The sequence below is a fragment of the Branchiostoma lanceolatum genome, chromosome 2, assembly GCF_035083965.1.
Source record: "Branchiostoma lanceolatum isolate klBraLanc5 chromosome 2, klBraLanc5.hap2, whole genome shotgun sequence".
Classification (NCBI taxonomy): domain Eukaryota; kingdom Metazoa; phylum Chordata; class Leptocardii; order Amphioxiformes; family Branchiostomatidae; genus Branchiostoma; species Branchiostoma lanceolatum.
Window position 1 is genome coordinate 8760674 of NC_089723.1, and position 22621 is coordinate 8783294.

General features: G+C 39.3%; 1 protein-coding gene across 1 annotated transcript in view; it reads left to right on the forward strand.

The window, feature by feature from the left end:
• The window catches only part of LOC136427374 (fanconi-associated nuclease 1-like), a 37233-nt gene extending 22841 nt beyond the window's left edge, over window positions 1-14392 (forward strand). The window contains exons 8-16 of the mRNA XM_066416203.1: window positions 1431-1659; window positions 2926-3090; window positions 3771-3927; window positions 6368-6471; window positions 7315-7410; window positions 9734-9832; window positions 11311-11439; window positions 12497-12602; window positions 14275-14392. Coding sequence (XP_066272300.1) covers window positions 1431-1659; window positions 2926-3090; window positions 3771-3927; window positions 6368-6471; window positions 7315-7410; window positions 9734-9832; window positions 11311-11439; window positions 12497-12602; window positions 14275-14312 — 1123 coding nt within the window. The 3' untranslated portion in view covers window positions 14313-14392. The remainder of the gene's footprint in view (window positions 1-1430; window positions 1660-2925; window positions 3091-3770; window positions 3928-6367; window positions 6472-7314; window positions 7411-9733; window positions 9833-11310; window positions 11440-12496; window positions 12603-14274) is intronic.
• The last annotated feature ends 8229 nt before the right edge of the window (window positions 14393-22621 follow it).

Genomic DNA, 22621 nt, shown 5'->3' on the forward strand with positions numbered 1-22621 from the left:
TACATAATTTATGAGGAAATGGTACGATATCTTTTTTTGTGAAAACAAGATTTTCATACATTGGACAACTCGTGTTATTTTGGTAGAGAAGGTGATCGACTGATATGATTTATGCGAGGTCCTTATTTGCATGTGGGCTAAAAACGAAAACGTTAACAGAGACCACCGTCGCCATGGCAACATCTTTTTATGTTGCCAATCTTGTTAAGGCCACAGCAAGTAATTTTTATGGATGACATCAGCGCGCTCATTAATTTTCGCCTGATTTCGAAATAAAAAACAAGAAATTTTATTGCCCTCCGACGGTGGTCAACATGCCAAAAATTGGCAAATATGTCGTAAACGTTGACAGTGTTTCGTTGCATATGAATACCCAGTGTAGTTCCTGCCCATGATGGTATGGCAAGCTGTTTTCTGCGTTTGTTCTAGTTAATTGAGCTGTATACACATCTTCAAGAACAGTTTAATGTTGACAGTCTAAGGTGTTTCATTGCATATGAATACCCAGTGTAGTTCCTGCCCATGATGGTATAATAACAACCTGTTTTCTGCATTTGTCCGAGCAAGGACATTATATGAATAATTGGGGGGAGGGGGGGGGGGTCTAGTTAATTGAGCTGTATACACAAGGTGTTTCATCGCATATGAATTCCCAGTGTAGTTGCTTCGGATGGTACAAGAAGCTCTTTTCTGCATTTGTTGTAGTTAGTCTATTGAGATGTATACACATTTACAAGGACATGTTTACATTAAATCAAGGAGGTTTTATATTATATAGTACAGTTATATATATAATATATATCATGTATGAAACCTCATTGGTTGAATACAGGAATAAAAGACCTGTTGGTCATGATATCATATTTCGTTGCCTCAATTCTTGTTTAACAAGACGTTTGATTTCACAATTTGAAAATATAGGAATCTTGTTTTTTTGTCCCGCCTTGTTTTTTTTTTTCGCCCTATCTCATTAATTTTGGAGTCTGCGGAGGATGTCATCCATAAAATTTACTTGCTGTGGCCTAATCATGATTTTACTATTTGTTCAGTTGTAAAACTCAATAACCACCAAAATAGATTTTAAAGGCCTACACATACCTAAAAATTGTGGTCACATTTTATCATAAGTTATCCATATATTACAGGGCAGTTCATATTATATTACATTGTAATTTTGATGCTGAATTGTAATACTATATCAAAGAAAGAGGTGCATTGCATAAAATGAGCCTTACAAAGCTGAAACCTGAATAATCCTCTTATTCTTTATGTTATGTAAACCCTTTGTTATCTTCACCCCAGACTATTTGCAAAAAGTGTTTTTTACGCCCTCTCACTCCAATTTTTTTCTCAACAATCAACAAATAAAATTGGTTTGTCCTCAGTTACAGTATCATGCTGCAATCTAGAAATCTGAGTTTGTTTTCCAGGTATGATGCTGGCCTTCCATCCTTCCTACGCTGCTTCACAGCATCCTGGGTCTACACCGGCGTCCTGTCCCGAGGGGTGGAGGTTTACGAGAAGCTTCGTCAGTACAGCGAGGCGGTAGACCTCCTGAACAGTCTTCTCTCTGACAGTCTGTACTGCGCAGACTCCCACGGGAGGTGGTACGACCGCCTGGCTTTGAACTTAGAGAGTCACCTGAAGCAACCTGAAGAAGTGAGCACTGAGTGTACATTCTTAAAGGCAGACTAAACTTAATTTCGTAAAGCATACTGCATTATGTTAAATATACCACTAAGACCAGTTCTGACTTGTTTTACACTTAGTCTAGTCCATCATAGATTAGCGTTTTTACAACATTTCAAATTGGCGGCCTGGTGCCCGTAATACTCAACGAGTCCAAAGACCGTGACATCAGAATCCGTTAGAATCCGACTCGTCCCAGAATCTATTCTATAGAACACGCATCGATCGTAACAGTCGGATTCTGACAGATTCTGTCGGATTCTGACGGATTCTGATGTCACGGTCTTTGGACTCGTTGAGTATTACGGGCACCAGGCCGCCAATTTGAAATGTTATAAAAAAGCTAATCTATGATGGACTAGTGTAAAACAAGTCAGAACTGGTCTTAGTGGTGTATTTAAGCTAATGCAGTATGCTTTACGAAATTAAGTTTAGTCTGCCTTTAACCCATGGGTAGGCTATATAGGTTGCTGAAAAAATAGTAGAAATTGGCCAAATAAACACGCAAGCTAATAGTATGCTCCCTGGCTGGCTATTTTATTACTCTTCTTGCATGTTATCTGTCTATTTGGTCAATTTCTACTGTTTTCCTGCGACCTATCATATATCTATGAAGCCTGGTAGAGGCTAATCCATAGGATCAAGCAAGTCTTACTATCTCCCCTATCCCAATGTAAATCTTTACTGTTTGGTGCTTTTTAGTGCTTAGAAGCTTACTAGTCGTAAATCTCAAAGCAGATCTTCCTGGTGGCAAGATCGCAAGATCATGGGCTGTAATCTGATTTTAGCAAAGAGATTTTAGCATCTATTAGGTAATACAATATATGGTGCAAACCAGTGCAATGGCCTAGTGGGTAAAGTCTTGCATACGGTAGGTCGTGAGTTCGAACCCGGCCGGGTCATACCAAATACTAAATCTAGTACATTATGATGATGATAACTGCTTTCTCTGCTTAGCACTCAGCATTTGGGAATAATGGTAGTTAAACACACACCACTACCAGTGGACTAGACTCTGCTGTAGTGACTTGCACAAAGTTGTGTGGCCCAGGGCTGCAGAAATGGAGATGGGCGCCGCCCTATGCACCGTCTGGTGCGGGAAGTACTTTAACTTTTAACTTAATACAATGTACAGTAACTAGTAATCAATTAATTACGTCTGTATGACCTTCTGACCAATGTGAAAAGACCTCTGCGACACCCTTAGAATAAGCTGTAAGTTGTGTTTTTTATCAGGCTGTACAGGCCATCCTAAGAGGACTTGCTGACCCCGAGGTCAGGTCGGGTCACAGACTGGCCCTGATGATCAGGGCGCATCGCCTGTGTGACTCCAACAACAACCCCAGACTCAGGACAAGGAAGGCTGAAATACCCCCGCTTCCTCTCAGAGACCTCCCCAAGGTTAGCAAGATTTTGTGTATTCTGACAAGAACTGATTTCAAAATTATCTTTGCTGGTACAACTTTAGTTAAGGCATCCAGAGCATTTTAGGAGGCTTGAAACTTGACTAAAAAACTCCAATTTCTAGTCATTCCTACACATACTAGTAGTAAGTTTCAATAATACTTTACCATGATAACATATCGACAAAGATACGAAGTCGTTGTGTGGTGAGAACTGATAGAAAATCCAAGCCCCAATAGACTGATCCTGACTGTCCATCACAATTAGCGGTTCGACCAATGAGAGATTGACTGCATGTCCGTCAAATATTTGCATTTCTATGTTTTAATTTTGCATTTCTACGTTTTGATGGAGGTGGGCGGGGCTATGGTATCGGTCTATTTACACTAGACGCTTGAAACTAAAAGATCACCATGTAGCTTATTTTTGTGCCGCTTTTGAGCACTTTTGATAAGAAATCGGCACGCAAATGTGGTAAACAGTGGCATTAAATGTCAATTTCATAAAGACTACAGCAACTAGAATATTTCCAGTTTTCAAGCCTCTTAAAATGCTTGTGCAGGGCTACCCAACTATAGCCAGTCCTGGCTATTACGAAGGGCTAGCCCTGCTGACAAAGGCAATACTGGAATTTGACATGTATAGATTAACAATCAATATCGATTGTGATTCTTCAGGTAACCATCTCAGGGAGGGTTTACCCAGTGAACCAGCCAGGCTACAAGAACGTGTTCATCACTACAGACTCGTACACAGAGGATAGTCAGGACGTCACCATCTGTTCTGTAGAGGAGCTCTCACTGGCTCACTACAGGGGACAGGGCTATGAGGAAGGTAAGAATGGTCTTAATTCATTTAGAGGAACTTTACAGCTAGATGTGGAAAGGTTAGATGTGACAGGTCGTTTAGTATAATATAACCAGCTGCTGCCGTGTCGCATGCCTGCATATATATGGCCTCCGTCGGTCAGTATTGACCATGGTAAAATCCTAATTCACAACAGCCCTACAGCATCGACTATGGCTAAAAAGCCCTATACGAGAATGGCAGTCTCTGCCACAAAAATCACATCTGTAAGCTGACTCAGTTCTGTTGCAAAGCTCTTTTCTGCGGATCCGCTTATGCCTGCATAGCTGGTGTGTTATGCCAATGGTTGTGTGGTTGTGTATTATACCTGCTATTCAGATACAGGAGTGTCAAGCTCTAGCATTGAAGGAGGTTTCAATCACTCAGGCCCTACCGAAGTCATTGTCCTAAGTGGCCATACCAATACACATACCTTGTCTGGCTTCCAATACACATGCAAATTTACTGGGCACTTCTATGGTTAACCTCTACCCTTCCAAACCTCAGTGACATAATGGAAACTCAGGGGAAACACAGGGGAAACATATTGGAAAGAAGAGGGGGTGTTTCCTCTGTGTGTCCTCTCCTTTTTCCCTGTTCAGAGGTCTCCTAATGTTTGTTTTGGAGGACGTGTAGTGGAAGGGTTTCCTATGTGTCTCCTTATCGCCAATTAGAGACTCTGTTTCCAGTGTGTTTCCACTATATTTCCTGGTAATCAATCACTCCTAGGAGGAGAGGCCAGTAAAGATGAAGGACAGCAGGCTCCTCTCCCTATTCCTGGGGCTTGTTATGTGTGAAAAAGCAATTATCCACGCATTGCCAAGGCATGGTACACTGTGTACAGAACATTTCCCGAATGAACTGTATACTAGGTTCTTCAATACAACTCGAGACTACAAAACTGAATTGCTGATACTCATAGTATCCATGAGTCTATATGATAGCAGAGCTAAACTACCTTGACCTTGGGTCTCCAATAATAGTGGCTTCTTAAAGTTAAATGATTACTGCAGGGCTGTATTATCAAGTCTTATCCCCAGTTAATGTCTTAACTTGTATACACATCTTGCAGACATGACTGATCATGAGAGGCATTCAATGCCCACCAGCCACTACACTGGTACCCACAGGGAGCTAGGGAAGGATGGCCTGTATCATGTGTTCTGTTAGGTCATGTCATGTGATCTGTCAGGGCAGTCCAACCCATGCCACTTTGGCAGCACTTACAACTTTTCCATCTCAGACTATACTGCTAAATACCTCAGCATGTTAGTTCCCTGATGTTCCCTAGTAACATTTGTGATAGCTGTTGTTTTGGGGCACTGCAAGAAACTAGGTCAAGCCACATGTACTTTCATTCCAGACAGCCCTGCTATGACAGTATAGTTAAAAGACAAAAGTAACAAAAAGCAACAATTTACTCCTCCTTCCACCACCATAATGATGAATTTCCTTTCGAATGGGGGTTTGGACTTGTTTGTCCAAGAAAGTGTTTATCAGAACTTCACTACAAACTCCCTGTTTCCCCAATTACAAGGTCCATCTGGCAGGACTTACTAAAACAAACAACAGGATTCTTATGCCACAGGGGGGCATCCTGTATCTCGGGCTGGCAGCTCCTTGTGTTTCCATGGGCGGAGAAGTTGGCCATGGAAATTAGATATGTTTCCATTGGGTTTCCTGTGTGTTTCCTTCTGTGACACATTGGAAACATAGTGGGAACACATTCCAGTATGTTTCCACTATGTTACTGAGGTTTGGAAGGGTAGCTGTGACACAATACACATGCAAATTTAGCAGACACTATTGGAGGTTGACCATTGAGGTGCCAGGGAAATTTACATGACAAATTGTTTATTGGAAGCCAATCTAATATTAAGCTCTGACACTTTTAGTGTTAAAGATATCAAACAAAGCTATAATACATGGATTATCTAATTATTAAGCAATACAAACTTAAGGTTTCTATGCTTTTTAGATATTAAAAACCAGATATTAATCTCAGAGGTTATAAAATCAACAGTTACTGTTACGCCAAAAATAATTACTCAAGCAACTGGATAAGATTTTGAAACAGTCAGACGTTTCAGACAGTATCCACTGTCTTTCGTCAGTGACTAACGATAGGACTGAGAACACCAGGTTTTATACCAAAACTCTGAATAGATATGCTAATGAGGTAAAGACAATTAAGGATGTCTTGAAGTAGTCTTTAGTCTGGTGTTCTCAGTCCTATCGTTAGTCACTGACGAAAGACAGTGGATACTGTCTGAAACGTCTGACTGTTTCAAAATTTTATCCAGTTGCTTGAGTAATTATTTTTGGCGTATCTTATTACCTGGATGTCTAACCTTCATCAACGCAACAGTTACTGTTATTACTATTTTCTTTCCAAAATTTGATCACCCCCATTTCCTTGTGTCCACAGGTATCCATGGAGAAGGCGGTACCTACTGGACCCTGTGTCTGCTACTTCTGTGGGATGTTGTGTTCATGGAGGAAGTGACTGATGTCTTCAGGAGTCCTTACCAGGTGAGCTGCTGTTACTTCTTCACTTCAACTTGTTTGACCCCCAGATAACCCCGCGAGGGGCAAAGTAGGGGGGGGAGGAGGTCCCAGGCTAAGGCTGGCAGGCCTCCAGCCTGGCACGGTATGACTCAACGGTGGGAGCCATTACACAATCTCTTGCTGCCAGGGACTAATTACCCCCCCCCCCCCCCCCCCCAGCTTTTACTTTTAGGGGGCCCAGTTGGTAGGGCGGGCTGCTACATGTAGGAGTGAGATTGAGTCTCAGGCTACTTAACAGGTGATATCACTGTAACTACAATCACAATGACTGAGACAAGTCAGCTGCTGGAAAAAAAACACCCATAGGTAATGTTATTACTCACTTTCAACCTTGTTGATGTTTTCGAGTCGTTTTTTTTCTCTGAAAAAAAAAATCCTCAGAAATCACAATAGACCATAGTTTCTATTGATAAGTCAATTTCTTTTGTTGATGTTAAGATAAATGAAAGTTTGAAAAAATGAAATTGTTTACTTGTACTAGGTAGGGTGCAGTAGCACTAAGTATTTTTCAATCTGTACAGTAGAACAGTCCCAATGGAAAAATAAAGTGGATGTTATTTCAGTATTAGTGCTTCTTTAGTCAATCCTGGTCTAAACATTGAGACAGTCGTAAAAATAAATCAGTTCTGACATAATGAGGAATGAATGAATGAAAGGCCTTTATTAGAAATTCCTGCCACAAGAGGGTAGGTACAGGATCTATCATAATAAAACTAACAAACATGTACAGGAAAGTGTAGACAACAAATTACAAAAGTTAAACATACATGACATACTCAGCTAACCGATGTTGTATACCTTCCCCAGTCCTGCCCCCTTGACAGATACTCTGACAACTTCTACCTCAGCCGGAAGGCAGCCATAGACAGCAGGCTGGAGGACGTTAGACAGGCAGACATTCAGGTACTGTAAATGCAGAAATGTTTGCGGTGGTTTTATGTTCGCGGTTTACGCGGCGACCGTTTCACCACTGCAAACATTTTTGTCCATTACTGTAGCAGTATGTGACTATAGCACTGCCGCGAACTTAAAACCACCGCAAACACTCCATTTTCTCCTTAGCGTGAAATTAAAACCATGCGAACTTAAATGCATTTTACAGTAACCTGAAACAGGGGTCAGCTTTTCTAACTCATCACAGTCAATGCTTCAGTGGCTAATGTTTATTTCTATGATGGTATCTTAGCATGGCATCTAACAGGACTTATCAAAGGGACACATGCATGCAAACTTTCTTGACCGATATAATTGTACTGTCAAATCATCAGGCTTTTCTGTTTATTCCCATTCATGACAAAACGTTTTTCTCACTCATGTCACTAGACCTCATTGACTCCTGTTTAATTCTATGATGGAATCTTGGTATGGCAGTTAGCAGGTCGAATCTAAATGACACATGCATGCAAACCTCCTTGACCTGTGTAATTGTATTGATTTATATCTTATCATCAGGTTTCTCTGTTTTTTCTCATTCGTGGCAAAACGCTTTTGCTCCCTTGTAACAAAACTCTTAACTGACTCATGTTAATGAGATTGGCATCCAAAAGGGCTTATCTAAACTACGCACAAAAAGTTTGGAAACTTTACTTTGTTTGATCATATTTCCGTTGTTTCTTGGTCAATTTCAATGCATTATATATCTTTGGAAAGCCTGTGTAATTTCCTTTCCTATGATACCCAACTCATTATAATTGCAATCTCATGGAGCGAGCATCAGGCCTGCTTACGCGAGTGGGTTGTAGAAAAAAAGTGCCCAATTTTCCATGCTAGTGTCAAACACTCAGCGCAGCGCCAAACCCTTTTGTGGTGGTGTTGTCCACATCGTGAATGGAACAGTGTTTGGAGGAATGTTATGTTCACAGCTACAGATAAGAGTAGATTTATTCAGACTGTTGGATGGGTAAATGAAAGTGTGGGCAACGAGGAGAACCCTACGCTGACTGTTGCACAGATAGACTGACTGATTGTTTTGTTGGAGTCAGTGTCATGGTGTGGGGCAGTACAACTGCCAGAGGAAAAAACAGGCGAATCATCCTAAGCAACCTCAATGTGTCAAGACATAGAGACACCTTTCTCAATCCAGTCACATTTCCAAGATCCTTAGCTCTGCAATATGCAAGATCTGCAAGATGATGGTGCACGTCCATACAGAATGAGAGCCATTTGAAACCACCTCCAGGATGCAGGAATACAGAGGATAGAATGGCCCTCCTGCAGCCCAGATCTCAACACAATTGAACACAGTCTCAGACTCTGTGATCACTGATCAGCTTGGGCGAGCTGTGCATGCAAGAATGATCAACAGAACAACACTGGTCGACCAGCGACGACTCCTTGTGGAAGAATAGGCAGGGGCCATGTAACAAAACTGGTGACAAGCATGAGGAGGATGTGCCGGGCTGTGGTGACAGTGCACGGCTTGTGTACTCAGTATTTAGCCACCTTCATCATAACTGGGGCTCCTTTACGCATTTTTTTTTGGATGAAGACTATACTTGGCTTTCATATCAATGTGTTTTGTTGATTTAAGTTTCATATTACCCTCGTACAAAAGCTATGTGCTACCAGCTGAAGAAAAAATACTGAATTGAGCGTTTGACATTAGTAGGGTAATCTGGGCACTTTTTTTATGTGACTTGCTCGCATAAGCAGGTCTGGTGCTCGTTGCATTAATTTACAACCATATTAAGTTTGGTATCATGGGAAAGAAAATCACACAAGCTTTGTAATGATATATAAATCATTCAAATTGATCAAGAAACAACGGAGATATGATCGACCAAAGTAAAGTTTCCAAACTTTTTGTGCGTAGTTTATATGATACATGCATGGATTTTGAGTTAAACCTCTTTGACCCATGCAATTGTACTGATTTATATCGTATCATCAGGCTTTTCTGTTTTTTCTCATTCATGACAAACTGCTTTTTTCACTTGTGATAGGATCTTAGCATGGTAGTTTGAGTTAAACTTTCTAGACCGATGTAACTGTACTGAAGACTATGTCAAGACATCCTAAATTGTCTTAACCTCATTAACATAATTATCTATTCAGAGTTTTGGTATAAATCTGTTTTTCCAGTCCTATTGTTAGTCACTGACGAAATGCGGATGCTGTCTGAAACAACTGACTGTTTCAAAATTTTATCCAGTTGCCTGAGTAACTATTTTTGGTGTACTGATTTTAGATTAGTTCTAACCATCAGGATTTGCACAATTTTTTTCAGACCTTGCAGAGCTGGGTGAGTGACAGTTGGAGCAGTCACGATGGCCAGGCTTGTGCTGGGCTTAACTGGGACAGGTTCACTTCGGTGGAACATGCACAGGTTAGCACATTTACACCCCGACCAATCAAACCACGTGAAACGCATTGAAACTCAGATTCCTATCAGCCATGACCCGACAAATCGCTTTCTAACTTGTGTTAACAACTACCTCATTCTGACCAAACAAACTCGCCAGTGAAATGGTGGAAGATTTCAGCTTCCAAAAGATGTTTTCAGATTGACAATTTTGCCAATTGAATCTGCCCACGATTTGATGTTTAAAAAAATAGTTTCTATTACTTTTGTCTAAACGTTAGATCGCAGGCAGATTCAATCACTTCCAAAGTGGCAAAATTGTCAATCTGAAAACATCTTTGGAAAGCTGACACCCTCCACCATCTCACTGGCGAGTTTGTTTGGTCAGATGTAGTTGTTAACACAAGTTAGAAAGTGATTTGTCGGGTCATGGCTGATAGGAATTTGAGTTTCAATGCGTTTCACGTGGTTTGATTGGTCGGGGTGATTCACAAGGATGATAAAATCCAGAAATGTATTTTCAACATAAGGATATGATAATCCAAAAGTCACAGAAAGAGATGCATTTTTTTTCTACCAGGCTACTATGCCATAAATGGGAAGATATTCATAATTGTACAGTTGTTGTGTGACATGTGAAACTACTTTTTTTGCATGGCAGCCTGGTATATAAAAGGGGACACCTAGCAGTCCACTTGAAAAGTGCAGGCATTCTGAATTCAAAGAAAAATGATGTCATCTCTTGATTGCAGTAACTAACACATCAAAGAAAATATCCGACGTTTCATAACATCAAATACTATTAGGCACTTTTATCAGTCAGTGCCGAAATCCCTTGAAATGACTCAGTTGTTTCATGTGATATGTCTACCAAAATGCATAAAATTTTTGATATCACCTCATGACCACAGTAACTAACACATCTAAGAAAACATCTGTAGTTTCATACCATTAACTGTAAGTACTTCTCCCAGAAGATACTATTAGGCACATTAATTTGTCTTTCATTGCAGAAATCCCTTGAAAGTCAAAGCCTTTATTTTACAATAACTTGTTTCATGTGACCACAATGCAAACATAACCTTACCATCTAAGACAAGCTCAGAAACTTTTAATTTAATTAGGTCATGTCCTGAAGCAATTACCTTGTACATAGGCCAATACTTATCTACCTATTTTTTAAAAAGAAATCGAATCATCTCTGATGCAAACAATTGATGTTTCCTGTGTATCATGTAATACATTATGTATACTGTATTACTCTTATTGGATACCATAGTGTTTGTTAAGTCTTAAGTTTTGTAGATTTTAGCATTGTTAATAAGCATACTTACACACATATATGTCTTGATATTTTGTACTACCTACGAACTTGCCATACATTGTACCTGTTACATTTGTTGTGCAATAAAGTTTGATTGATTGATTGATTGTGATATTTCCACTGCATTATATTTCCACTGCATTAAATCAAATCTGTGAAACTACTCTTGCTTGTTCAGGGCCTGGTAGCGTGTATGGGCGGACAGTTCCTGGCTGGAGTGTTTGCCCGATTACTGAGGGATGCTCGGCACTGTCGGAGTGGGCTGCCAGACCTGACTGTGTGGAGTATGGTGTCCAGGAAGTTTAAGGTGACGGGTTTATTTTAGATTTGTGTCTGGATTGATAATTTTTTAACACTTTTATACACTACAGAAAATCGTTTTTCTTTTTTTTCTTGTTTTTCCTGGTACAAAGAAAATTTTTCTGTCAGCAAGAATATTATCCTGTATACAAGAATGCCTGTTTTAAGCACAAACAAGAATTGCATCTAAGATTCTTAAACCAAGAAAGTTCAAGAAAATTATTCTATAAGTAGAATCAAATTTTCAACAAAAAAAATCTTAAGAAAAGGATCTGTAATCTCGTGACATGCAGAGGATGCCACTGTCTGTAGCTTTCTGCAAGGAGGTTATACTGAAGCCTCCTTACGTTCAAAAACTTTTGAATGAGAGTTCATTGCACATGATTATGCTAAGGGCACTGACCTTATCCTTATAACGGTTACAAATGTGCTGACATATGTCTGCATCAGCACTGGGAGAAGCTTAAAGAGATAGACAAAAAGATGCCATAAAGCACTCTCTTCTGTAGCTGAATGCATGAATAATTATAGAATCCCAGGGGATTTGGTGCGTGGGTTCTATAGTAATGTCTTCCTTTCTGCTGCTAATGTACATGTTCCCGTACAGGTAGTGGAGAATCTTATTAGAGATACAGCAAGCTTAAAGAGATGTCATGAAGTACTTTTTTCTGCAGCTGAACGCATGAATGTAGTTATAGAATCACAGAGGTTTTGTGCATGGGCTTTCTTAATGTAAAGTACACTAATCTTTTCTACTCCTGATAATCTACATGGTCCCATGTACGTATTGGACAAGCTAAAAGAGGTACAGAAAGATGCCACAAAGTACTCTGAGACTCTTCTGCAGCTAAATGCCAGCCTGGATAGCAATCCTCCATTTTTAGTAACCGCTGGCTCAATATTTTCACTAATGCTAACCACGGATTACCAAGCTTAAAGATTGAGCCAGCGGTCACTACGGAGGATGGTAGCTGAATGCATATAAATAGTTATAGAATCCCAGGGGATTTTGTGCTTAGGATCTTTGCTTCCTTTCTGTTCCTAATCTCCATATTCCCGTGCAGGTTGTGGAGGTAAAAGGGCCAGGCGACAGACTGTCTCAGAAGCAAATGCTGTGGTTAGATTACTTCCTGTCTCTGGGAGCCCAGGCCGAAGTGTGCCATGTTGTGGGTAAGTATGAAACAACTCTGCAATGAACCTTCCTCCTACTGCGTTAGCTTTTGGCTCCACGTTTGTATTTAAAGTGTATTCTACCATTACGGCCCCCTTTTTACTACAAGGGGTGACCAAAATTGAATTTCTGTGAAGCTTGAGTTTACTATTGGAATATGATGCAGGACATTCAGATATGATTCTTAAAGGAAACCTAAGCAATATTAGGGCCCGAAAATTGGATTTTGAAAGTCAATTTATTTAGTCATTTCTATACATGATTAGTTGAAACAACACTATCACATTATGTATAGCGACATCCATGATGCAAAAATATGACGTCGTTGTGAAATTTGTCGCGGAGGTTTTTGTAGGCTCGCGAAACTAAGGGGATCATTGTACGTCTCGTTTTTGCGCGGTTTTAAAATGCTCGAAGTGTGAATTTACTAAGCAAAGGTATAAAACAGTTTAGTAAATGTCACTACCATTATGATAGATATTTCAGCATCTTTTTATTTTCATTTTTGGGGCCCTAATATTGCTTTCGTTGCCTTTAAGAAAGACAACAAAATATACAAAATCTTCAGAAATTTGTTCTTTTTGTATCAAATTTTTTTAGAGATCTGTCAAAACTTTTGTTACTCAGTGGTAACAAATATTTCTTGTACCGTACCAACAAGAGTCATTAACAGCAGCTGCTGCAGTAAATGTACAGTGATGTGATCTCTGTTGTTTTTAGTGCTTTTATTTCTTGAGAATTTTGGACAATTTGTTTTGAAATGACATAATTTGTTCCAAAGTTTGGATCTTTTTATTTCCCTTCAGTTGTGTCCCAAAAAATTCTTTTCATACTAAGGTAAATCACTTGTATGCAGTTTTGCTGGCTGAATTTCAATACATAAGACTTTATTTTTGACTTCGATACTGTGAAACCCAAATTTCCTGAGATTTGCAACTGTCAGTCTGACACTTCATCTTTACTAAGTTAGTTCAGCTTCATTTCCATTCTTTCCACATGTAGTTCCCCTGATCCCCGAGGCCCTTTACATTAGAAGGCAATTGCTGATCAACTATGCAACGTCCAAAATTGGATTTTCCCTGATTTCATAATTTGAATTTGATGCAAAATGTATAAAAGACAACAATTTAGTGCCAAAGAATTGTCATCTATGAAATTTCTTGAGCGATCTGTTAACTAAAGTAAATTAACAATAAATTGTGGAGTAAACGGGAAACAAACAACTGATAACCTTATTTCCATGTAGCACTAGCACACACTGTATAATGCACTCATATGTTACTATAATGTAAATTATTTGTACGGACAAAACCAACATCTTTATCTGATATGTGGTTTAATCTTAAACCATTCTGCCAGTATATGTACAGGAACACATATTGTCTTTGATGCAAAAATTGTAACAAGTGTAATATATTATGCTTGTAAGATCTCAACATACCTTTCTGTAACATTGATATATATTGAGGATAAAAAAAATAAAAAATAAAATAAATTGAATTTGATACAAAATGTATAAAAGACCACAATGTGCCAAAGAATTGTCATCTATGAAATTTCTTGAGCGATCTGTTAAGTCTTTGGTTGCTCTAGTAGAAAGGGGTGTTAAGGAAGGGATAAACATTTTTTGTACAACTCTTTCATTTTTCTCATGAATATCATTTTCTGCAGCAACGGGAGCCAAGAAACTGAAGAAATCCTCAATCTGAACAATCGCTCAGACAGCCCAGCAATGGACATCTATTCTCTCCGGTTATGGAAATCATTGAATATGAAATGTGTTCAAAATGAAATACATGTAATAGTTTTTATGCAATACTGTAGCAACAAGAGTTTAAATGTCTTGCAAAGATATGAATACAAATTGTAAGACAAGAATATATTTTGAAGGTAATATACATAGTTCCTATGTGACATACATGTAGTTGCCTTCTTCCATAGTTTGAATAAGAGTACAAAGAAATGTCAAATTGAAAAGCATGACACATGTGTAAAAGAATATATTTGGAAGGGAATTATGATTACATAAATCCTATGACTTGGTTGCCTTCTCCCACAGTTTGAATTAGAAAAATTCAAATTAAAAAACGCAACATAATTTATGATCATTGTGTATATGAATGTCTTTGCACTGAGCTATATTTTTATATTTTTCATGTCATGAAATCAGACACCAATGTCACCACGCAACAATTTAGCACACCTTTACATATGTTTAATATGCTTTCCTTGTCACTGTTGAAATTAAAGTTAAAGTTCCCTCCCGCACCCTTTAGCAACCCTTGGGCCAAACAGCTTTGTGCAATCACTACAGCAGGGGGCTAGTCCACAGGTAGTGGCATGTGTTTGATTCCCATACTCTTTTCCAAATGCTGAGTGCTTAGCAAAGAAAGCAGTATGTTTGTTAAGTGTTTGGTATGACTCGAACTCGATCGGGGATCGAACTCACGACCTACCATTTTCACCTGTCACACTGTAATAACAATAAATACAGCAATGATTAAAATGATTGAATATGAATAATTACAGTCTTTTGTAATTATAGGACAATAATTACTGCGGTATTCATTAGCCTGACTAAATTGTGCTTCTAGTGGCCTGCCCAACGGTGAGGTCATTAACCCCAGCCAGCCAGAGATTGTGTAAACACGGCTACAGTATTCATGTGCTAAGCAAAAATTTGGTTCTTCTAGCGTCAGTCTGTCTAAGGAGTCACAGCCCAAGGCACTACTTTAACCGTGCTTACTCAGCGGAGTGAAAGGAGCTCAAAAGAATGTCATTCTCTGTACTGAGAGTGCCCTAAAGCCCCCGTCACAAATAAGAAATTCAGCTCGGCCGACGTGTTGGCGAGCTTCAAATGTGCATTTTCGGCCGAAGTACAGCCAACGTCCTGTCAATTACGCGGGCTTCGGGCGATTTTTAGAAATCAAAGTTGATCCAAATATTGACCTTTTACCAGGTTAGTCGATACTGACTTCGTCCATGTCCAAGAGATGGTACCATCTCATGGGGGATTTTTAGTTTTTAAGTGTTCGACGGACGTCGCCCGAGATTTTCATTGGAAAATACAGTGGACGCTTGGGTGATTTTGAAATTCGTCTAGCTTCGGGCGATCTAGAAATTCGGCCGACGCTTGCATGAATTGTGACGCCGGCTTTAGGGTGAGACAAAAATTGCTTAGGGGTGTGAGGGAGACACATCCAGCATCCATGGTTACTGTAATTCACTTTATCTTCATGGTAGCAAAATTTCACGGTGTAAGGAATATGGACATTTTCACTGAACTTCAACTTCACGGTGGCAGCATGCAAGTGATTTACAGAACGGATGTATGAGGGAATCATAAATAATAACTTTTTTTCACGGTGATGATAAGTTTATGGTACATAGGTGACCGTGAAAACAGTGAACATAAAGTAACAGTGAAAGAAACAAGAATATAACAGTAATCTGAATTTTATGCTTGTCAGAGGATCTGCTCCCCCAAGTAAGTGGGCCCAATTGGTTATGGGAATTTGTTGCTCCTCTGGATAAAGGGGCTTTTAAGCTTGTGTCCCTATTCCCCTCTTTTAGAAAAAACACCCCTGCAGTTCCAGAGGAAGCTGCTAGGGGGCCCAAACCTACACCACTTCTTTATTACATCACAAGCTATCTGCCACCCAAAAATCAAGACCACAGCACGTCCAGGTCAAAAGATACAAAAACTGAAGTTCTGCAGCAGTACTAAGGTCACATACCAGGGGGCCTTGAATTTCGGCTTCACAACACCTGCCCGCATACCAAATTTCATTGTAATCCATCAAGAGGCTCTTGAGTTATGCTGACTGGAGTGGTGTGGAAACACAAACAAACAGACAGACAGACACACCCAAAACAATATCTCCATTTTTCATGGAGATAATAAAAACCTGAGTGGAAGGTACACTGTAGTACTGATGGAAGAGTGTGGCAAGGGTGAGACTGCACTGTGGTGGTGGCAGAAAGGTAAAAACGGGATCACTCACCCTCAAATAGGTTGGAATGAAAACCTCTGTTAATCAACTATGTGTGAATGCAAGGAAAACCAAATATGTAACAACATTCACAAATTTGTACATACATGCATTAGATAATGATTTATGAGAAATATGTATTCAAGGCATGTTATCTTCAGCCCAAAGCAAATACATTTTGTACCTACATGCATCTGTACATGTGTGCATTGAATAACGATTTATGAGAAATATGCATGCATGACATGTTTACTTTAGCCACAAGTATAAATACATTAAAGATTTTGCACATACACAAATTTGTACGCAATGCATTGAATAATGATGTATAAAAACTATGTATTCAAGACATGTTAATTTTAGCCCAAAACAAATACATTTTTTACTTACACACATTTGTAAATACATGCATTGAATAATGATTTATAAAAACTATGTATTCATGCGGACCCTATTCATGGTATGATTTCTTCAGCCCAAAGCAAATACTATGTGATGATTATACTTATTAGTACATTTTCTTCCATTTATATTCATGATTCCCAATAGAACAGGAGAATTTACTGCTAAGTCTACTTTTCTCCTCTTTAATTGATGACTCCTGTAGCTCTCACAGACAGCTAATTACCGTTATTGACTCGCTTATATTGCCTGTCGTTAGGGGATTGAATATAATGGATGAAAATGAGTAACTCAAGGTTACATGTATTACATCACAACACACCAGCCACTCAGAGATTGTGTCCTACATGTAATGAAAATATTGAAGATGAATTTCATTTTGTGATGAATTATTCAACTTATAGTTAAGACAGAGGTGCGATGTTACAGACAATTACTACTAATTTTAAGACAAACTTCACCCTATCTGGTTCACAGAGCGATATTTTCCATGTACTGTTGTCATGTCCGACCCCTATTTCCATCTACATAGGTCAATTCCTCCAGAAATCATTCCAAAAGCGAGACAGAATTACCCATACATGACTATATTGTAACCCATATACTGGTTTCGATGATATTTTGTACTTAGAATTGTAGGATAGTTTAGCCTTTAGTATTGTTGATTTGATGCCATACATTGTACCATGTGCGATTGTTGAGCAATAAAGTTCATTCATTCATTGTAATTACACCCCCTTTTTACTAGAGATTCCGATCTATGAGCAATAAAATATGAGACACCACCGATATGCCCCGATGTTGTGCCCTTGGGAAAGGCACTTTATATGAATTTCTTCACTTCACTCAGGTGTAAATGAGTACCTAGCTTCGGTTAGGGACGTCCCTCGGATAGGACGTTAAATGGAGGTCCCGTGCTCGAGGAGAGACACACCTCGAGCACGATAAAGAACCCACCACACTTATCGAAGAGAGTAGGGGTCCTTCCCGGTGTGAGTGGTTCCTACAGTCCTATGACCGCACATGGGTTCGCTCTTAGTAATAGCCTACGGCTAGTTGGGCAACCCTGGCATGTACATGCTGAACCAATACATAAATAAATGAAAAATATTAGACAGATTTCTCAACGAATTTCAGATAAAGACCAAAGTTTTAAATGATATTTGTACATCTTGCATTATGGTCCGATCATAAAATCAAGGGTTATACAAATCCAGTTTTGGTCGCTGTACGTTCGCTCTGGGAACCCCCGTCTAGGGGAAAGAGGGTCTTAGAAGTGACAGTCAATTCATAAGGTACATGCATGTTTCAAACATCAGTCACCAATGTCAACATTTGAAGTAATTTTATTCTGATGAATATATCTCTTAGTCTTTCCTTCTTTGCATACTTCTTGGAGTGCCAAAACTGTCTCAGTATAAGAGAACATTAGGGCCCTGTCACACTTGAGCGTATACCCGTTGCGTGTGGGTATGTACAAAATTCAATACGCAGCCGTACGCACAACAGTTGTGGAATTTTTCGATTATTTTGACGAATTTGTGACTCTCATTTCATTATTCATATTTTAGATGTGCCTCACGCATACATTAAAATAATCGAAAAATATCTATAACGTATGACTTGCTTATTAGCGTAATTTCGTTCATACCCTAAACTATCATGCCTACTGGGCCGTATTGTGCGTATGCCGGCGTACATAAAACTTACAAAAATCGAATGGGATGCATGTGAGTTGCGTGTTGTACGAACGGCGGCGTATGGAAAAAATGTCAATGCGCAACTCACACGCAACGGGTATACGCACAGGTGTGACAGGGGCTTTAGCCCATGATGAAAATTGCGAATTAGCACTCCAGAAGATTAAGTCTGCGAAGGAGGCTGCTCTTAGTAGTTTTGTATTACATAAACAGTCATTAGATGGATTTGGAAGTGACAGTCGATTCATAAGGACTGGTACACGCATGTTTCAAACATCCACTTTTGAAGTGATTTTATCCCGATGAATATCTCTGTGTTACATAAAGTCATTACAAGTAAGAGGCTTTCAAAACACGGCGACTTCATTACAGGAGGTGCTGAGTAAGTAGTTTGTTTTTCAACTGAAATTATTTGTAGAAGTGATGCAGCGAGCGGTAATGATCAATGCAAATCTCGTAAAATGTTGGATTATCACAGAGGGGGAAGTGCATCATTGTTACGGTCATCAAATCTCTTGGTCAAATAAGAGATTTTTGTATTTGAAAAATTGAGCATTTCGAGTATTAATAAATCATTGAACAAAGCTGTAAGGCTCGTTTTCAGTTGAGACATAAATTATTACGTTGGAGCTGATTAGACCTTTGGACGTGAAGATTGTTTCCTTAAGCCCACTCTCACTGGACCCGCGGCACGCTGGCGGCGTCGCTGCGGCCGATCGAATTGATATAAAGCACTCAACAAATTTCGTCGACAAAAAACAAATCTTTTTAAGCGTTCTGTATTTTGTTGTCTTCTTGGTCATACTTGTACGTTTTAAATGATACTCCCATTATAAAGTCAAAGGTAACACAAATCCAGTTTAGGACGCAGCGACTCCGCCAGCGTGCCGCGGGTTCAGTGAGAGGGGGGCTTAAGGTGCAATGCATTGCGTCAGTACAATGACTTGAACATAAAAGATGGCAAAGAAAATCCACATAAGGTCTCTATGGACCCCCTGGAATACTTTGGGTTCCCCTTCTTAAAGCAGGATACCATGTACATATTCGAACAACAACGGCTTTTACACAAGTAGTTTCTCATGAATACCAAGGGACGAAACCTCGCAGTACCCGACGAACGAATATGAATGAATGAAGACCTTTATTGAATGTTCGTGCCCCGAGGGGCTAGATACAGGTCAAACATCTAACATCTAAGTGACATATACAGTGAAATATGTACAGTACATTATGTTAACATAGATCTAAATGGTAGAAGAAAGTGATAAGCTAAGCTAATCTAGTAAAGTCAACTTCTTCTCGCTTCTTTGTACATGTGTAGATGTATGAACAGATCATGTTTCTTATACAAGGGTCATCTAGACGCAACAAAAATATGAATTTATCCGTTGCGTTTAAATATTCAAAGTATGGGAATTTCTCATTAATACATTTGAAAAGAACATTTCTTTCTATATCGTAAAGTTTACAATCTAAAATGAAGTGCCGCTCATCTTCTATTTGATTTAAATTACAATATTGGCAAAGTCTATGTTCTAGAAGCGTGCGGTTGTGCCTTCCTGTTTCAATGATGCACAGACTACTTTGAGATGATGGCATTAAACAGTAGGTGACCTTTTGTGACCTTGTATTAAAAAGTGATATTTAGGCTTAATGCAAAGCCCCCCTCTCACAGGACCTTCAGCACGCTGGCGGCGTCGCTGCAGCCGATCGAATTGATATAAAGCACTCAACGAATTTCATCGACATATTTTGTTCATTTTGGGTCATACTTGTACGTTTTGAATGATATTCCCATATTTGGAGGGTAGTGGGTCCAGTGAGAGGGGGGCTTTAATTTTACAGTGCAAAAACATTAATTTTTAGTATTGTGCAATTAGAATGGGAATGTTAAGTAATGTTAAAAGCAACAGCCAACAATGTCTTGCATCATCTCTTTGAAGGACTTATTGATCACCTGTCAAGTGTTAACAAGAGTTCCATTTGATAAACTCATTTGAGACAGAACTTATTACGTTGCACCGCACCTTAAGATTTTAAACGTGAAGATTACAATCTTTAATAGTTTCCTTAATCTCCTATCTCATTGAAACCGCGGCATATTTGTGGCCTCGCTGCGTCCTAAATTGGATTTGTGTTACCCTTGCCTATTATAAATGGGAATATGCCAAACGTCCAAGTATGACTAAAAGACAGCAAAACACATAGAGGGTAATAAGATTTGTTTTTTTATCTTCCCCGTGAAGATTACGGCTACGCCAGCTGTGGGGTGGGGTGGGTCTGTATGTGTCAAGAACATAACTCGAAAAAACTTTAATGGATTTTCATGATTTTTAGTAGGTGTGTAGTGGTTGTGCAAAGAAAGGTCAAGTTCGAAAATCGTTCACCTGGCGTTTTCCAACAGTACTGCACCGGACTTTGCATGTTCGTGTGTTTGTATGTAGGCAAAAAAAGTGACGGAAACGTTGATGGATCTTCATGATTTTTTAAAGATGAAAAGCGATTGTGGGAACGGAGGTCAAGTTCGAAAATGATCCATCTGGCGCTTTCCTACATTACTGCAGTGGACTTTGTATGTATGTGAGTTTGTATGTGGACAGCACAACTCGAGGAGCTGTTGACTGTAAATGATATTTAGTGGATGGGGTGTCAGATAGGAAGGTCAAGTTCGATATGGAGCCTCCTAGCGGGTATTTAAGGTACTGCAGCGGAGCTTCAATCTTTGAGGCCAAATCTAGAGGCGCCAGGTTCTATATCTTAGGTGGTAGATAGCTTCTGTGACAGGAAGTAAGTGGTGTAAATTAAGGCCCCTAGCTGCTTGTTTGGAACTGCAGTTGGCGTTTTTGTTGTTACCTTTGGAGACGAATAACTCGAGCAGGGATAGATTGATCATCATAATTTATGGCCTGTAGATAGTTTGGGTGATGTTTCAGATAATTGAATACTTATTATGCAAACCTTCAGCTTATATGCATAATAAGCGAGGAAAATTTATTAATCCGCTGAAAGCTTGTAGTCAGATTTCGTGCAACGGCTATGGTCATGATTTTCAAGTGGTGTGTAGCTCTTGGGGCAGGGAGTAGGTGATGTAACTTTAGACCCCCTAGTAGCTTGCCTAGAACTGCAGTGTGCCTTTTTGTTTGTAACTTTTTAGGAGGATAACATAACTCAAGCAGGGATTGATGGATTTTTATGGTTTTAGTGTATAGGTATCATAGGTGATGATTAATTTATAAAGATGCACATTATGCAAATAATGACCAACTTTATATACAGTTGCATGCAGAATTATTCACCCCCCTTCACATTTTGGACATTTTGGCAAAATGAGGAACAATACAACTGCAGAATATTACTAAACTAGAGTTCGGCGATCCCCTTCTCCGAATGGTGTTAACTTGTATGAAAGATGTTTCTCCCCCGGTCCGTTATATTACAAGTATAGTAAACACTGTACTCTTAAAACATGCTTAAAGGTTCTGTTTTGGCACTCTTTAAGTCTCTTTACGTAATACTTACGCTTATGTTTGGTATTGAAATAAAAGAATACCAATCTATCTTTAGGTATGCACTTAAACGTGCTTAGTGGCTTCATTTAAGAAACCGTTTAAGCAATGTAAACTATGCTTAAGTCCTAACTTTTACGCTACGTTTAAGCACCGTAATCTTTCCTTAAATCGAGTAATATAAGCCGCACTAAAGCCTCCGTACAAGCAAACGTACATGGTCATGCAAAATTGTGTTCCTCATAGAAATGTAATCGGACAACCGTCTGTTTTTCTTTTACATGTCGATGAACAAGACACTTCAAGGCCAGCCAAATTAATCTGCCATCTACATCACAGAGGAAGGGCTATTAGATGCACTTCACTGCAAGGGATAACAGTGGAGCCGAATGTGCGTTCTGATTATGTCACTATGTAC